The 15,178-nt window shown below is 42.9% G+C and overlaps 1 protein-coding gene across 1 annotated transcript in view; it reads right to left on the bottom strand.

Moving 5' to 3' along the window:
- The window catches only part of ST8SIA1 (ST8 alpha-N-acetyl-neuraminide alpha-2,8-sialyltransferase 1), a gene marked incomplete at both ends in the record, with an annotated part of 137,914 nt that extends 123,737 nt beyond the window's left edge, over positions 1-14,177 (bottom strand). The window contains one exon of the mRNA XM_080809949.1: positions 13,307-14,177. Within this exon, the coding sequence (XP_080666075.1) occupies positions 13,307-13,542 (236 nt within the window). The remainder of the gene's footprint in view (positions 1-13,306) is intronic.
- Between the last annotated feature and the right edge of the window lie 1,001 nt (positions 14,178-15,178).

Here is a 15,178-nt window from a genome sequence, read left to right as displayed (position 1 = left end):
TCAGAGGCAGACAAATAGAAACAAGACTCAATGCCGGACCCTAAAGCACCCAAGCAACAGTTTGTGTGGCTGCTTCAAACAGGTGCAAAGGAGAAGGACACAGGATAGAGATGATTAGCCCAGTGTTAACACAATCAATCACCAACACCCAACTTCCAAAAAACCAACCCAACAAAATATCATCATGGGATTTTTGTGCCTTTCTGTTGTGCTCTCATCCTCCACATAGGTGGTTATGATCTGTTCTAGTTTCAAGTCCAAGATTTCCAATTCTATTTTTTTTTCAAAGATTTTATTCATCCGTTTGAGAGAGGGAGAGGGAGAGAGAAAGAGCACAAGCAGGGGGGAGGGGCAGAAGGAAAAGCAGACTCCCCACTGAGCCCAGAGCCAAGATGGGGCTCGAAACCGGGACCCTGAGACCTAAACCTGAGCTGAAGGCAGAAGTTCAACTGACTGAGCCACCCAGACACGACCCCCCAAGATCTTCAATTTTAGTATATAGGAAAGTGACTCTTAAAATAACAGTCATCACATAATTTTTTTTTAAATTTAGGACATTAATTCTTGAAATCTCTACCTTGCTTGTCATGAGGAAAAGTAAACTTCTTTTTAAATTACAGTTTTTAATTGCTTAAATCCTAGAAAATAGTACAAATGGTCCCATAAAGGCATTTCTTTTTAAATAAGAATGAAACACTTTTAATAAGTGTTTAATTACATTTTTAAATAAAAATGAAACAGTTATGAACTGTTCTGTAATGAAGAGAATAATCATGACACACAAAGGCACATCTTCCAGGGAACTAAATAAATTCCACAATGCTCAATGAGGGGGCTGCTGCCGTACACATCCCATTGTATGGGAATCTTTCCTAGTTGTTTCCACCTCTTGAAAGTTCCCAAAGGAGAATTTCATCATTTAATGTTAACAATCATTGTATGTTTTCTATTTATGCAATCACTTTCTACACTGAAATGGAGAAAAACTCAAATCTGCCCTTAGCCAAAGTTGAAGATTTTCTATGAATAACCAAAGAAGCCACTTATAAGAATTGATAGTAGAGGGGGAAAAAATGTCAAGAAACTACTTTTAGAAATTTATACTAAGAAAATAAACAGATTAAATGTTTAAGATGTATACACAAAGATGTTCATCACAGCATCATTTACAAAGGTGAGAAACTGCCAACAACATGAATACAGAATAATAGTGGATTAGTTAAATAAATCATTAACTATCCTAACAAAGAAAACCTTATAGCCATTAAAAAGGGCTGAGGTATACAAATGGCCAAAAGACACATGAAAAAATGCTCAACATCGCTCAGCATCAGGGAAATACAAATCAAAACCACAATGAGATACCACCTCACACCAGTCAGAATGCCTATAATTAATAACTCAAGAAAAAACAGGTGTTGGCAAGGATCCGGAGAAAGGGGAACCCTCCTACACTGTTGCTGGAATGCAAGCTGGTGCAGCCACTCTGGAAAACAGTATGGAGGTTCCTCAAAAAGTTGAAAATAGAGCTACCCTATGACCCAGCAATCACACTACTGGGTATTTACCCCAAAGATACAAATGTAGTGATCTGAAGGGGCACCTACTCCCCAAAGTCTATAACAGCAATGTCCACAATAGCCAAACTATAGAAAGAGCCCAGATAGCCATCGACAGATGAATGGATAAAGAAGATGTGGCATATATATATATAATGGAATATTATGCAACCATCAAAAAAAGAAAACTTGCCATTTACAACAACGTGGGTGGAGCTAGAGGGTATTATGCCAAGTGAAATAAGTCAGATAAAGAAATAAGCATATGACTTCACTTACATGTGGAATTTAATAAACAAAACAGATGAACATAGGGGAAGGGAAGGAAAAATAAAATAAGATGAAAATAGAGACAGAGGCAAAGCATAAGAGACACTGAACTCTAGGAAACAAACTGAGGGTTGCTGGAGGGGATGGGGTGCCTGGGTGATGGGAATTAGGGAGGGCACTTGATGTAATGAGCACTGGGTGTTATATGTAAGTGATGAATCACTAAAATTCTGCCCCTGAAACTAACAACACAGTATATGTTAACTACACTGAATTTAAATAAAGAATTTTTTAAAAATAAAAATAAGGGATGATATAGGTTTACATGTATTGTTACTAAAAATTTTACAATATACTGTCAAATTCATTATATTTTTATTTTACAAACACACATAGAGGAAGCACTGAATGCTCTGGAAAACTATATGCCAAAATATTAGCAATGTTTGTCTCTAGGTGATTAAATGTCAATTACTTTTACAAAGTACTGCTCTTACCATTTAAATGCCAACTTTGAGAAAGCAGAACTCTTTCAAGAGGCTTTTTGATTTCCCATGCTCAGTATTTACCAAATATATGAAGAACTATTTAAAAAAAAAATCTAACGTGCAAATATGATATCCTTTATAAGGATCCTTTGGAAGAAAGTAATTTGTTCCAAAGTGATAACATTTTTAAAAATTCACAGTAAATAACATTTTTCCAAAATGAAAATCGTAAAGCATTTTATCACAAGCTTGGCAGTTAAAAATTATTTATTTATATGAGAAAATGTTAGAGATATACACTGAGTGGATAAAAGAGAATATAAAACTAAATATACAAATATGCACAATTTAGGAATACACAGGTGCAAACCAATATGCACAAAAGAAACTGTTCACAATTAAATCCTTCTGAGGGATAGAATTATGCATGGTTTTTTTTTCTCCTTTTTACTACATTTAAGTTTTTTCTACAGCATCTATTACTTCCCAAATCAGAATGTTAGGGTACGGAGTCGACCACCCCTCAATTAGACAGAGAACACTCTCGATAATCCAAGTCACACAGCGAGGTTTATTTCCAGCTAGCTGGGGTCCACGTATCTGCCCGGCGCAGCGGGTTTCAACAAGGACCCCAAGCACTCAAAGCCAAGGGTTTATACAGCACTTTTTTTAAAAAACATCCAACTCACAGTAACTTTCCATCACTTCAAGGACCATACATACTTTTGGCTTGTGCCCCCCTGGTGGTTTAGCAAGATAAGCTCTCTTCGACATCTGGTCCCCGTGCCGCATCCGCCTAGCCATCCTGGTGGTTTAAGCTGATTAGCTGCAGCCGGGTGTTGCAGGGTGGGATACTTTCTTGGAACTAAAGCAGGGCGGGGGTCCCTGAAACTAAAGCAGGGAGGGGAAAGTTCAGCCTTGGGCCTGAGATGGCTGCCCAAGCTAAGATGGCTGTACTTATGCTAACCCACTCTTACAAGACAAATAATGAACACTATAGATTTTTAAAATAAGTACAAGGGACATAAAATCATGCATATATTTGTTGTATCAGTAACTAAAACAAGCAATTTGTTCCCCAAAAGCCCGTTCTCATTATACTCACTTAGAAATCTCTGGTAGCATACCCTGTTACTTAAGCCCTGAATAACAGAGAATGCGTAACTCTGAATTCACTTCAGCTTCCTCCTGACACCTAATTAAAAGAGTGACACAGCTCCTCTGGTCTTGGCTGGCTCCCTTGCATGCAATGCCATAGCGAGAAGACAGTCCAACAGAGAAGGAGAAAATCAATCACTCTGAAACTCAGCACAATTATCTGAAACAGACCAACCGTAGCCCTTGGAACACTACATTACTCAATTTCTTACTAAGTTACCTAATGACACTAGACCAGACTCTAAATTTCATAAAATCAGGAACCGTGTCTTAACTTTCACTGCTGTATCCCAGCTCCTCCCTGGTGCAAAGAGGCAGTTAGTCAATGTGGATGAATGAACAGGTGACTTATGGCTGGGCTCTGTTCTCTTCCTTAAAATTCCACTGGCCATTTTACCCAACTTTAGTACTAGCGCTAGGGAAGAAGAGGGTGTGTCATAAGGTCACAGTTCATTAGCTATTCCATTACTGAAAGCACAAGTAATAGGCATCAGATGTGTCCCAGGAAGCGGCTTTTCCCATCATTAAGGCTTAATCATCAGCAATAATTCAACACCTAATCCTCTTAAAGTAAGTACTGCCACCCACAGCTAAGGATCAGAGAGGCCAGGAAAATTTTTCAAGGTCACAAAGTTAATAAATGACACAACCAGGATCAAAACCTGATTCTCTGGGGCCCCAGAGTCTACACTCTTTCTAGGTGGGGACAAGCATCCTGTCATCTCACCAGCCAGGTGAGGATGGCTATGGATTCTACAATAATTAGTTCAATTATCATCACAAACGTATGAAGTGGGTTAGCATACTATAGACCATTCTTCGGATAACCAAACAAAGGACTTGAGAGGTTAAACAGCTTGCACAAGATCACACAATCCCAACAGAGCCAATGTAGAATGAAAAGCTGAAAAGTACTGTATTTTACTAGAAAGCTATTAACTCCATCAAAGAAACTGTATTAATTACACATAGTCAGCATCAGTTCCAAGATGATTTATAACTGTGATGAGAAAAACAATTTTTAAGAAAAAATGACTTTCGTTTTTCTGAGTTGCTGCCTAAACATTTTACAGTGTGATAACGCTGCTCACACCCACAGTCTGGACATTTAGACAAGAACTTAAGTTTAGGATTTCCACCTTAAGTTCCTGCTGTACTTTTCCCAGGGAACCTTTTAAAATAACCACTTACAGTCAAGCTGTAACTTTAGTTACAAAACGTTACAAAACGTTAGTGACCTCTGCTCCAACCACCTTACAAGTAATAGGTGCTTCCTACCCTACTCTCGAGCTCCTGCTCATTCATGACCCGGGGCAGAGGCCTGCCCTTCCTCCAGCTCATTGCAAGCCCTCAATTCTAGGATCTGATAAATCTTGGGACTCTACTTCCTTTGTGGGGGTTTACTGAAAACAGTGCCCTCAATCAAAATGACCCCATATGGGTTTCCTTCCCCAAAGTGAGAGCTCCAATGCTGAGGGAACCACCTGCTTCCCCCCACCCACCTCCCACATCCACGTGAGCAGCCTGTACCTTCTCATTCAGTGGGTTATACTCTGTATGTTCTTAATTCACCAGCTCTGGCTTCCTAACACAACTTTATCAACAGTCAAACTGTCCATACTCTACACAAACGTGTAAAATTATTCAACTAATCCAATGAGCTCCTTAAATAGTTCTCTCCAAAATGAAGACTAATAGAATTCCAAGTTGCAAAAAACCACCTCAATTTGCAAGGCAGAGGACAAAAGCACAAATGTATCTAAATATTTAAAAGTTACAATCAAATCAAAAAAATACGTTAAAAAATTAAAGATTAAAAAAAATATGTTCCAACCTCCTACCCTTGTCCCTGAACAAATATACCTACATAACAAACTGGGATGCCACGTTCAAATTAAGGCTTCTCAAACTTCAGGAAGTTTGATACTGGAATGGGGCAACATGGGGAGAGCACCCCCACGTGTCCATGTGAACCCCCAGTCCCATATCCAAGTTCGTTCCACAGCCTCTGTCTCCCACAGAGAGCTGTTCCCTGGCCATCCCTTGGCTGAGAAGTGCACACAGCAACAGAAGCCACTCTGGGGATGGGGGAGGGGTCGGGGGAAACTCCCCATGCAGGCAGGCAGGCTGTGGAAGTGGTCTTGGGTCATTTGGGCAGGGAATGCCAGGGTCTACAAAGGTCCAAGCAGTGCCCTGTCCCTTTGCAAAGAGCTGAGACCAAGGGAGGAACAGAGTGAGGGCCCCCTGGATCCTTTTGCCAAGGTCTAAGTGGGACACTGGTGAGAACCCTAGCCAGCTCTCATACAAGCTTTCAATAGAGACAGTTGCTTAAAGTAAATTTCCCAAAATGCATCCTCTCTTGCTACCTTTCTTTAACCAAGACCTGGCCATCTACCAAAGTATAATTCATCCACTCCTCTTCCAGTAGTCAAAGCATTTATGGTTTGTAGTTTCCAGATTTAGCTCTTCAAGGCATATTTTCCGGGATTTTTTTTTTCTTAAATCCCGTCAATTGGGTTGGTTTTGTTTCTTTAAAGCAGTGGTTCTCTACTGGGGGGCAACATTGCCCCCCAGGAGACATTTTGCTAAATCTGGAGACATATCTATTTGTTTCATTTAGTGGATGGAGGCCATGGATATTGCTAAATATTCTAAAATGTACAGACAGCCCTCCACAGAATTTTCCAGCCCGAAAGGTTAGTAGTGCTGAGATGAAAAACTCTGCCCTAAAGTAAGAACTCTTTCAAAATAGAGAGGATGTCATTTCCTCCTTTGATGCCCACATGGCCAAGCAGAATATTGGACCTCATTAAGTATTTGTTGATGGACTGATTAGCTATCTGGTCCCATACCTTGCCAAAACGTTCTCACACAATAACTCAACAAAAATGACTGTGCCAGGAATTGCGCTCAGCTCTGGGAATGCAAATATGAATGAGCCAGCAAAAAAGGCAGACAAATAAACTGATATTTTTAATACAGTATCATGAAAAATGCACCTGTCATGACCAGGTATTTGTATTTATATATTTATCTATTTATTATGTATCCACTCATTAGCCCATGAACTTCAAGAAAGTAAGTTTTAAGTTAACTGCTATAGTTTTAGCATCTTTTATGGTAATAGTGGTAGACACATAGTAGTAAATGTTTTTTGATAATTAAAGAAGTGCAATAATATGCACATAAAAAAAAAAAGAAAGAGGAGAAGCTTGTCACACAGCCTGGGAAGAAAGAAAGGAGTAAGAGAGGCTGCCTTGAAGAGAGATAACATGGATTAAGCACTAATTATACGCCAGAAGATTTTTCAGTGCATTATCTATTCTAATGCTCACAACAATCCTACAAGCCACCACATTAAAAATAAAAAGAAGCAGCAGCCACATTTTACAGATGAGGAAACAGACAGTGAAGGCTGACTTGCTCAAGAACATAGCAAATGGTAGAATCACAACTAACTTTGGGACCTTTGCTCTTAACCAGTAAATGCATTGTCAAGAGATGAGTAAGAACTGGCCAGGTGAATGGCAAGGGGTTGCAGCCTTGAAAGAAAGACATTCCAGGCAAACGGAATGACACAAGTCAAACCAACACAGCCTGGCTTGTTTCAGCAACTAGAACCCTCAACAGTATTACTATACCAAAAGAGGAATGCTGATGAAAGATGATGTTGGAGAAGTATTCATGGCCAGATCATAAGGGATACAGGCAGCTGTAGCTCATTTATCTAAGATTATCAGGGAACAAGCCTAAGGCTTAGGGTCAAAGAGCTCTGGGTTGGAAAAGTGACCCATCATTTCGTTAATGAATCTCTCTGAATCTCCATTTCCTCATCCATAAAACAAAGAACATACAAATACCTACTTTGTAAAGTAGCTATGAGAACAAGAGATAAGAAACAGAAGCACTGAGAAGACGGACTGGTACATTTTATGTACCCAATCAGTGTTAATGATTTATTCTTGCTATTGTGGTTATTGCTTATGAAGTTTTTTCACATTTGTAAATCCACAATGTAATTGAAGCTTATTTTCTTAAGCACCAAAATGTATGAAACTATCTTTTTCCCAAACTGCTTTTAAAGTGAATTCCATAAATCTCCACCTCACCAAACATAAGCCTTACATCCCATATATACAGAGGGCTGCGCCTGCCTTCCCTGCCACCCCCTGCAAGAGCCCTTTTGAAGCCACCAGGGCAGCTGTGGAAATATCTGAATTTTCCAGGATCCACAGATTCAAAAATATGGACAGAAACAAAAGCACATAAAGCTAGAAATGCTTAGAGTAGTATTTCATTCAGAATTTGGGAAAGGAAGGAGGAACATCATGGCTTAGAGTAACGGTTAGCACCCAGTGAATAAACGGAATTTTCCAAGCACTTTGATATGTTATCTTCTATCCCCTAATTCAGTAACAGTGATGTGCCAACACTGCTGACAACTGACACATGGCCGGTACCCTTTGATACTTACTTGATGTTTATTCATTTTTCACAAACAATACCCCAAGCCCATTCAGAGATGGTGACCTGGCCTCCATCTATCTCCCAGTCTGCCTTCCTACTACCCTCTCTGTGGGAGAATTAATACCTTTCCACGCAGGAGGCACATCAAGAATTTCTACACCTCCCTGCTTTTGCCTTTCCTATTCTCCCTGCCTAGAATATCCTTCCGCCCTTACCTTTTACTACCACCCAATTTTACCGTCTTTCAAGGCTTAGTGCAAACACTACCTCCTCTCTGATTTCTCTCCTTCCAGCAGAATTAAAAGCCATGATCTGTGAACTTCCCTGGTACTTTGCTTGTGTTTCTCTCATTATAATGACATGCTTTGAACAGAAGTGTGTGGCAAGCATCGTTCTAGGTGCTTTCTACATGCAGAAATTTATAGTGCATGTACTTTGCACTATAACTTGTAAGAAATTATTACACACCCCATTTTACAAATGGGGGGACCAAAGCTCTGAGGGTTGAACTTAGCAATGATCATATAACCAGAAAGGGATACAGCTGGGATTCCAACCATGTTCTGACAGCTCCTGAGTCCATAAGTTTTTCTTTCTGCTATGCTCCTCTCTTTGAAGGCCCTAGGTCCAGGTGGTTAGTTAATTATACACACATATGCCTGTCCCTGGGATTATAGTAAATCCCTTGATGGCAGGGACCTGGGTATGTTCTTCTTTACAAACGTGGATGATAATGTGTCCACTTATACAAGGTTGTTAGGAGAATTACATGAGACAGTACATGTAAAGCATTTAGCACAGTGTCATGCACATTATACGTTCCTAATAATTTGTCAGTTTTGTTGTTGTTAATGTTGTCATTGTTACTATGTCTGATGCAAAGGATAAAGCCTTGAGCATAAACTGTGAGCTGAAGTTTCTTTCAAAGAAGCAAATGAAGTGGGTAAGGCCCTGATGGAAGTAAGGCCCACGCCACTTTGGTTCAGCACTTTCCCACACTACTTGACTACTCGTTCAGAAGCAACAAGAGTTGCATAGAAACTCTCCAGTATTTCTGTGATACGGTCAATTGATTCTTTTGTCTTTCTATTGCCATGTGGATGTTACAAAAACCTCCTCTAGTTCAAAACTCTTGCAGCTCTGTGACTTTCTTGCTGCTTCTCCTATGCAATTGGTCAAGGTTCCCCTCTGAGAAGTTGTATTTAGGTCTGAGCCAAGAGAAGGAGAAAATCACGAAAGTAAATGAAAGCACAGAGGGCAAAATGCAATCTGAAATTCTAATGGTTATACACGTAACGAAACACTTTCCTTTGTCTTCATAGCACTTAACGGCACTTTAAATCTTCTTATTGCTTCTTCTTATTCCTTTGTTTTTGTCAGTCACTCCCCAGTAGGAGGTAAGCTGTCTCAGAGAAAGCAATCTGTCCATCCTGTTCACTGCTATCTCCCAGGGCCTAACTTGTGTCTGGTGTATAATAGTCAGTCATTAAATATTGGTTAATGAATGACTATTATACACCAGACGCAAGTCAGGCACAGACACATGAAAAAATGTTCATCATCATTAGCCATCAGGGAAATTCAAATCAAAACCACATTGAGATATCACCTTACATCAATTAGAAGGGCCCAAATTAACAAGACAAGAAACAACAAGTGTTGGAGAGGATGTGGAAAAAGGGGAACCCTCTTACACTGTTAGTGGGAATGCAAGTTGGTGCAGCCACTTTGGAAAACAGAGTGGAGATTCCTTAAGAAATTAAAAATAGAGCTTCCCTATGACCCTGCAATTGCACTACTGGGTATTTACCCCAAAGATACAGATGTGGTGAAAAGAAGGGCCATATGCTCTCCAATGTTCACAGCAGCAATGTCCACAATAGCCGAAGTGTGGAAAGAGTCAAGATGCCCTTCAACAGATGAATGGATAAAGAAGATATGGTCCATATATACTATGGGATATTATGCCTCCATCAGAAAGGATGAATACCCAACTTTTGTATCAGCATGGACAGGACTGGAGGAGATTATGCTGAGTGAAAGTCAAGCAGAGAGAGTTACTTATCATATGGTTTCACTTACTCGTGGAGCATAAGGAATAACATGGAGGACATTAGGAGAAGGAAAGGAAAAGTGAATTGGGGGAAATCGGAGGGGGAGATCAAACGTGAGAGACTGTGGACTCTGAGAAACAAACTGAGGGTTTTAGAGAGGATGGGGGCGGGGGGGTTGGCTGAGCCTGGTTGTGGGTATTAAGGAGGGCAGGTATTGCATGGAGCACTGGGTGTGGTACATAAACAATGAATCTTGGAACACTAAAAAAATAAAATAGGATTCTAAAAAAATATTGATTAACTGATTGTAATTTGTATGTGTGTATATATGAATATGTGTATAAATTTACACATATACATGGCATCATTCCACAGTTTATGAATAAATGTACACTTATTTCCACCCATAAGTGCATATTGTGTATTCGTGTACATATATTTCTATTTGTGCAGAGGATATTTTAGAGTAGAAAACACAGCCATCTGTTTGCAAAAGTTGTGCCTTCTTAACATAATATAGACCTCTGGCTGACCTGTCTAATATTTTTAAAACATACAGTACTACCCACATACTAACAATCCACATGTATAAAACAACAGATTTTATTACACCTGCAGAGTACCAAAAATTTTTGACTCAACAAAGCATGATACTTTCATCTTTTAAAACTCCTCATCCCTATTTATCAGGTACAGTGTAAGAAGCTGGGAGGTGGGGGAGTAGTATATTGACCAGTCATGTTGCTCTGCAAATTTGGCAGGCAAATGTTCCAAATTCTTATGGGCTGGCCCGAAGTCCTTATTTAGGCTGTAACATATACAGGAAATTATAATTCATGACCATTATAATAACACCATTGACTGAGTAAATGTGTCAAACACCTGGCATCATTTTTTTTTAATTTAAATCTATAACAACCTTGCAAGGTAAATACTATTATCCCTAAAAAAAGAGGAAAAAGTGAAATAAGGCTAAATCAGAGAGGGAGACAAACCATAAGAGACTCTTAATCTCCGGAAAAAAACTGAGGGTTGCTAGAGGGGAGAGGGGTGGGGGGATGGGCAACTGGGTGATGGACGCTGGGGAGGGTATGTGTTATAATGAGCACTGGGTATTATATAAGACTGGTGAGTCACAGACCTGTACCTGTAAAACAAATAATACATTATATGCTAACTGAATTTAGATTAAAAATAAATATATATGTGTGTATATATACACATATATATATGGAGAGAGAGAGAGAGTTAAAAATAAGCAAACTAAGACTCAAAGAGATAGCATGGATTCCCAAAGATATTCTGCTGCTTATCTATCTAGTCATGGCGCGCACAACCTAGAAAGTCTACTAGTCTAGAATTCTACTCCAAAGTCCAAACTCTTCAACAAGCAACAGTGCATCTTACACAATTTTACAGACACCAACTTTGAGGGATATGTATGTGAGCAGGTTTTTATAGTGTGTGGATTTTAAGTAGTAATTCTCTACACATAGAGACTAAACCAAGCGACAGCCAAACACACTGAAGATTACTCCATGCTACAGAGAGCAAGGGACAAATGTGTCTCAGAAATGATCAGCCTGTGTTTCTCAGAATATGAAGCATTTTCCACTTGATTATGTCCTGCAAAAGAAATTTACGCTCTAAAGGAACTTTAGAGCGTAAAGGACTTAAGGAACTTCCTTAGACCTCCTCCTATACAAAAAAAATGGACTCTTTGATCATAAACCAAAGGGAAGTTCTTAACTCATTTCCTTATATTACTTGGGATAAAAGTGCTTTCTGCCTTTAGAGAAAAGAATTGCTGGGCGCTATGCCTTTTGAGTGCTTTTGAGTCCAACAATCAATACTGTGAAGGCGAGAAAATTAGCCCTTATATGCTTTTAAGGGGTATAGGATTATTTTTACACTTAATGACAGCTGAATTCTAAAGAAAAAGAGAGAAGGAAAGTCTCCCCTCCCAGTTCAAAGAATTCATCTGCTCTCCCCTGAAAGAACTGGTATTATCTCTTTGACCAGCTTCCCAAAAGCAGGCCCAAGGAGGAGAAGGAAACCATATGTTTAAAAAGTTTTTTGAAATTTACAGATGAACATCTATACATCTGAACATCTATAACCAACAGTAGTGAAAATGTTTAGGCTGGCTATCAGCTGCCCCTATATACTGCTTGGAAAGATCCTAGCAGAGCAAAGGAAAGCACTACAATCTCAGGAAGGGCCAACGGCAGGCAGCATCTTTAGCCTCAGGGACTGAAGGGGGAAAGGGCACTTGGCCCTCGTGGAAGCCCCTGTGTGTCCCCCTGAACATGCCCAGGAAAGTGGAGAGGAAGGGGAAGCAGCACTGCATTCCCTCCAGTCTAACTACACAACCCCTGCTGCCAAGAACTTATTTTTAGACACTTAAGCTGAAATTCCCGGAAAGGAAAGGAAACTACAATCTCTGAGCTATCCTAAGCATTCGAATATCCAACCTGACTTGAGTTTTTTTGGTTTGTTTTCTGATTTCAAGTCTCTACCTAAAGCCCATCTCCCATCCTCCAGAAGGCATCCACAGTCTAAGCAAAAAAAAAAAAAAAAAGAGCTGGGAGCTGTAGAGCTTTACGTGATGACAGTGTCAGCTCCCACACTTCAGAGGGGCATGTCATGACCTCAGGGAAATAACTCCTCCTTCTGGAGGCTCAGTTTGTGGTTGGTAAGATGGGAATAATATCTGTTATTGGAAAGTTGTTGAGTCTTCAATAAAAATCACACATTACCCGGCTCTGAGGGGACCAGTAAGTGCTCTATGTTTTGTCATGGGCACACTGCACAAAGCAGCGGGATCCTAGCTAGGTGTCCATGTTTTTCCTGCCCAAGATTTGCCCATCACTCCGTCATTAGTGATTTATGTTACCAACCACTCACCTAACCTCAGGAAGATGCCTCTGACCTTCTTCTAGTTCTCTATAGCTTCAAACATCTGCAGAGCCCAAGAGATAAATTCTCATTATGTGAAAAGGACAAAGTTAGCCTGAATTCTCCTTCCCACCGATAATTAACGAATCACGGACTATAACTCAGGCTGGGGAAGAAATGCTTACAGGCTTTAGGTGGGTAAAAGCAGGTGTGTGCACATCTCTTGGTGTAAGGGGTGGGGAAGGACCCCCGACTAAAGTCTTCAGGTTTAGAAATGTCAGAGAAAGGAAGTAGGACAAGAAGCACTGCAAGAAAGAGATGTCTCTGCAAGGCGGTCCTAGCCAGTGACCCTGTCCTCGGCGCACCGGGAGTAAAGGACACGAGCTGGGAGGAGCCGCGAGGGGAGGAGTACCTGAAGACTCTCGCCGCCGTCTGGTTCCTTCTCCACGCCGTGCCCTGTTGCAGCACCCCTTGCACGATCTCCTTCTCGTTGGGTAGCCGGTAGACCGGGAAGATGTAGAGCCAACAGAGGACCACGACGCAAAGGGCACTGGCTCCCACCGGTAGCCGGGTCCGCGGGAACTTCCACGCCAGGACTGCCATGGCCCCTCTGGACGTGTGTCGCCGGGCCCGCCTGCAGGGGCTCATCACAGCCCCGGGTCCCGGGGGGCGGCCTCAGCACAGCGTTAGGCAGAGCGGCAGCGGAGGGTCCCCCCACCGCCGGCCCCCCATGCACACACACCTTTCGCTTTCTTGTTTGCACTCGCACGCACGTTTCTTCAGCCCCTACGGCCCCAAAGGTCAGCGCAAGGATTTTTTTTTTTAATGCAACTTTTTCAAGGGTTTCTTTCTAGGGGAAGTGGCCGGGGGGCAAGTCACGGGCTCTGGTCATGGTCGCTTCCCCTGCAGAGAGCAGGCGCTGGGGTCTCCGAGAGCGCAGAGAGCGGCCGCGGTGAGTCGCTCCCGCCGGTTCTGCAGCATCACTGTCGCCCTCCGCGCGGTCCGGGGAGAGGCTCAGCTCCCTCCCAGACAACTGGTCCGCGGCGTCCCCTTCCGAGAGATGCTCCTGCGCCCTTCGCCGCCTCTCCCCGCCTCCCGCGCTGCTGCACCGCCAGGCACCCCCAGACGCGCTCTCCGCGCCGCGCCAAGTCCTTGGAAATTTCCACAGCGGCCCGGGACCGCTATCCTGCCCCGGGCTTCTCCTCCTTGCCAGCCAGGACCCTCGCTCCCCACCCCTCCCGGAGAAGAAAAGAACTCGCTCTCATCAGTTAATTCAGCGGCGCGCCGCAGCCTTCCGCTGCGCCCCGGACTTCGCAGACAAACGCCCGGGGATTGGTGGAAATCAAGGTCTCCCCCGCCCTCCCCCACCCGCAAATTTGCCTCCTTCGACCCGTTCAGATCCGCGACGCTCGCCTGGAGCGCGCGCCTCTCCCTCCCGCCCTTGTTCTCTGGAGATAGAGGCAAACAATAAAAAATAACCTCCCACCCCCAATGGTTGTATATATTGGAGTGTGGCAGAGACCGGCTTGATAACCTGAGCCTTCCACACGCAACCGGCGTGCCGGGACTGTCACCCTGCCGCCGTCACCCGCGTCTCTCTATAACTGGTTGGTTATTAACCCGCAATAAAGCGCGAGGAGACCAGCGGAGATTTATTCCTTCCTGGGCCCCCACCCCCATTACCCGATCCCGGAGCCGCGGCTCCAGCCGACACTCGTGAGCGCGCACGCGCACACAGATACACACACTCGGATGCTCACGGACCCGCACGCGCGCGCACGAGGAGGTGCGTGCACACCGGGATCGTCCGCTTCGACTCCGCCCTGCGGGGAAAGGCGCCGCTGCATCCAGATGTGCAGCCAGCTGGTGCCCAAGCTTGCAGACCTCCGGACGAGATAATGGCTTGGAGGCGCGTTCACCTCCTCCGCCCTTTCAATTAAAGGGCCGTTTGTTCTTAGACCTCTTCCTCGCTCCACACACAAGCTAATCGCAACCCCGACCTTGGAAAAGCGCCACCAGCCTGTACCCGCGGAACTGAGGGACCCACAGTTAGCCATTTCTGCTCGCCCCGCGGTCGACGCAAAGCTCGGGTACCTCCTAGCGGTTGCCTATTCCATGTGCTTAAGCATCTCATCAAGCAGAAAGTGTGCAGGGACAAAGAAACCCAGCAGCCTACTAACCGGGTTAGCTTAGTCATCACGAAACCAAAATCCAGGGCCATAGCTCCATCTGCTCAGCTGACCAGTCTGCAGCGTCCCAGCGCAATCTCTGCGGACTAAGAGGC

The sequence above is a fragment of the Martes martes genome, assembly GCF_963455335.1.
Source record: "Martes martes genome assembly, chromosome: 8".
NCBI lineage: Eukaryota > Metazoa > Chordata > Mammalia > Carnivora > Mustelidae > Martes > Martes martes.
The sequence above is the reverse complement of the archived record's forward strand: the minus strand, read 5'-3'. Positions and strand labels throughout refer to the sequence as shown.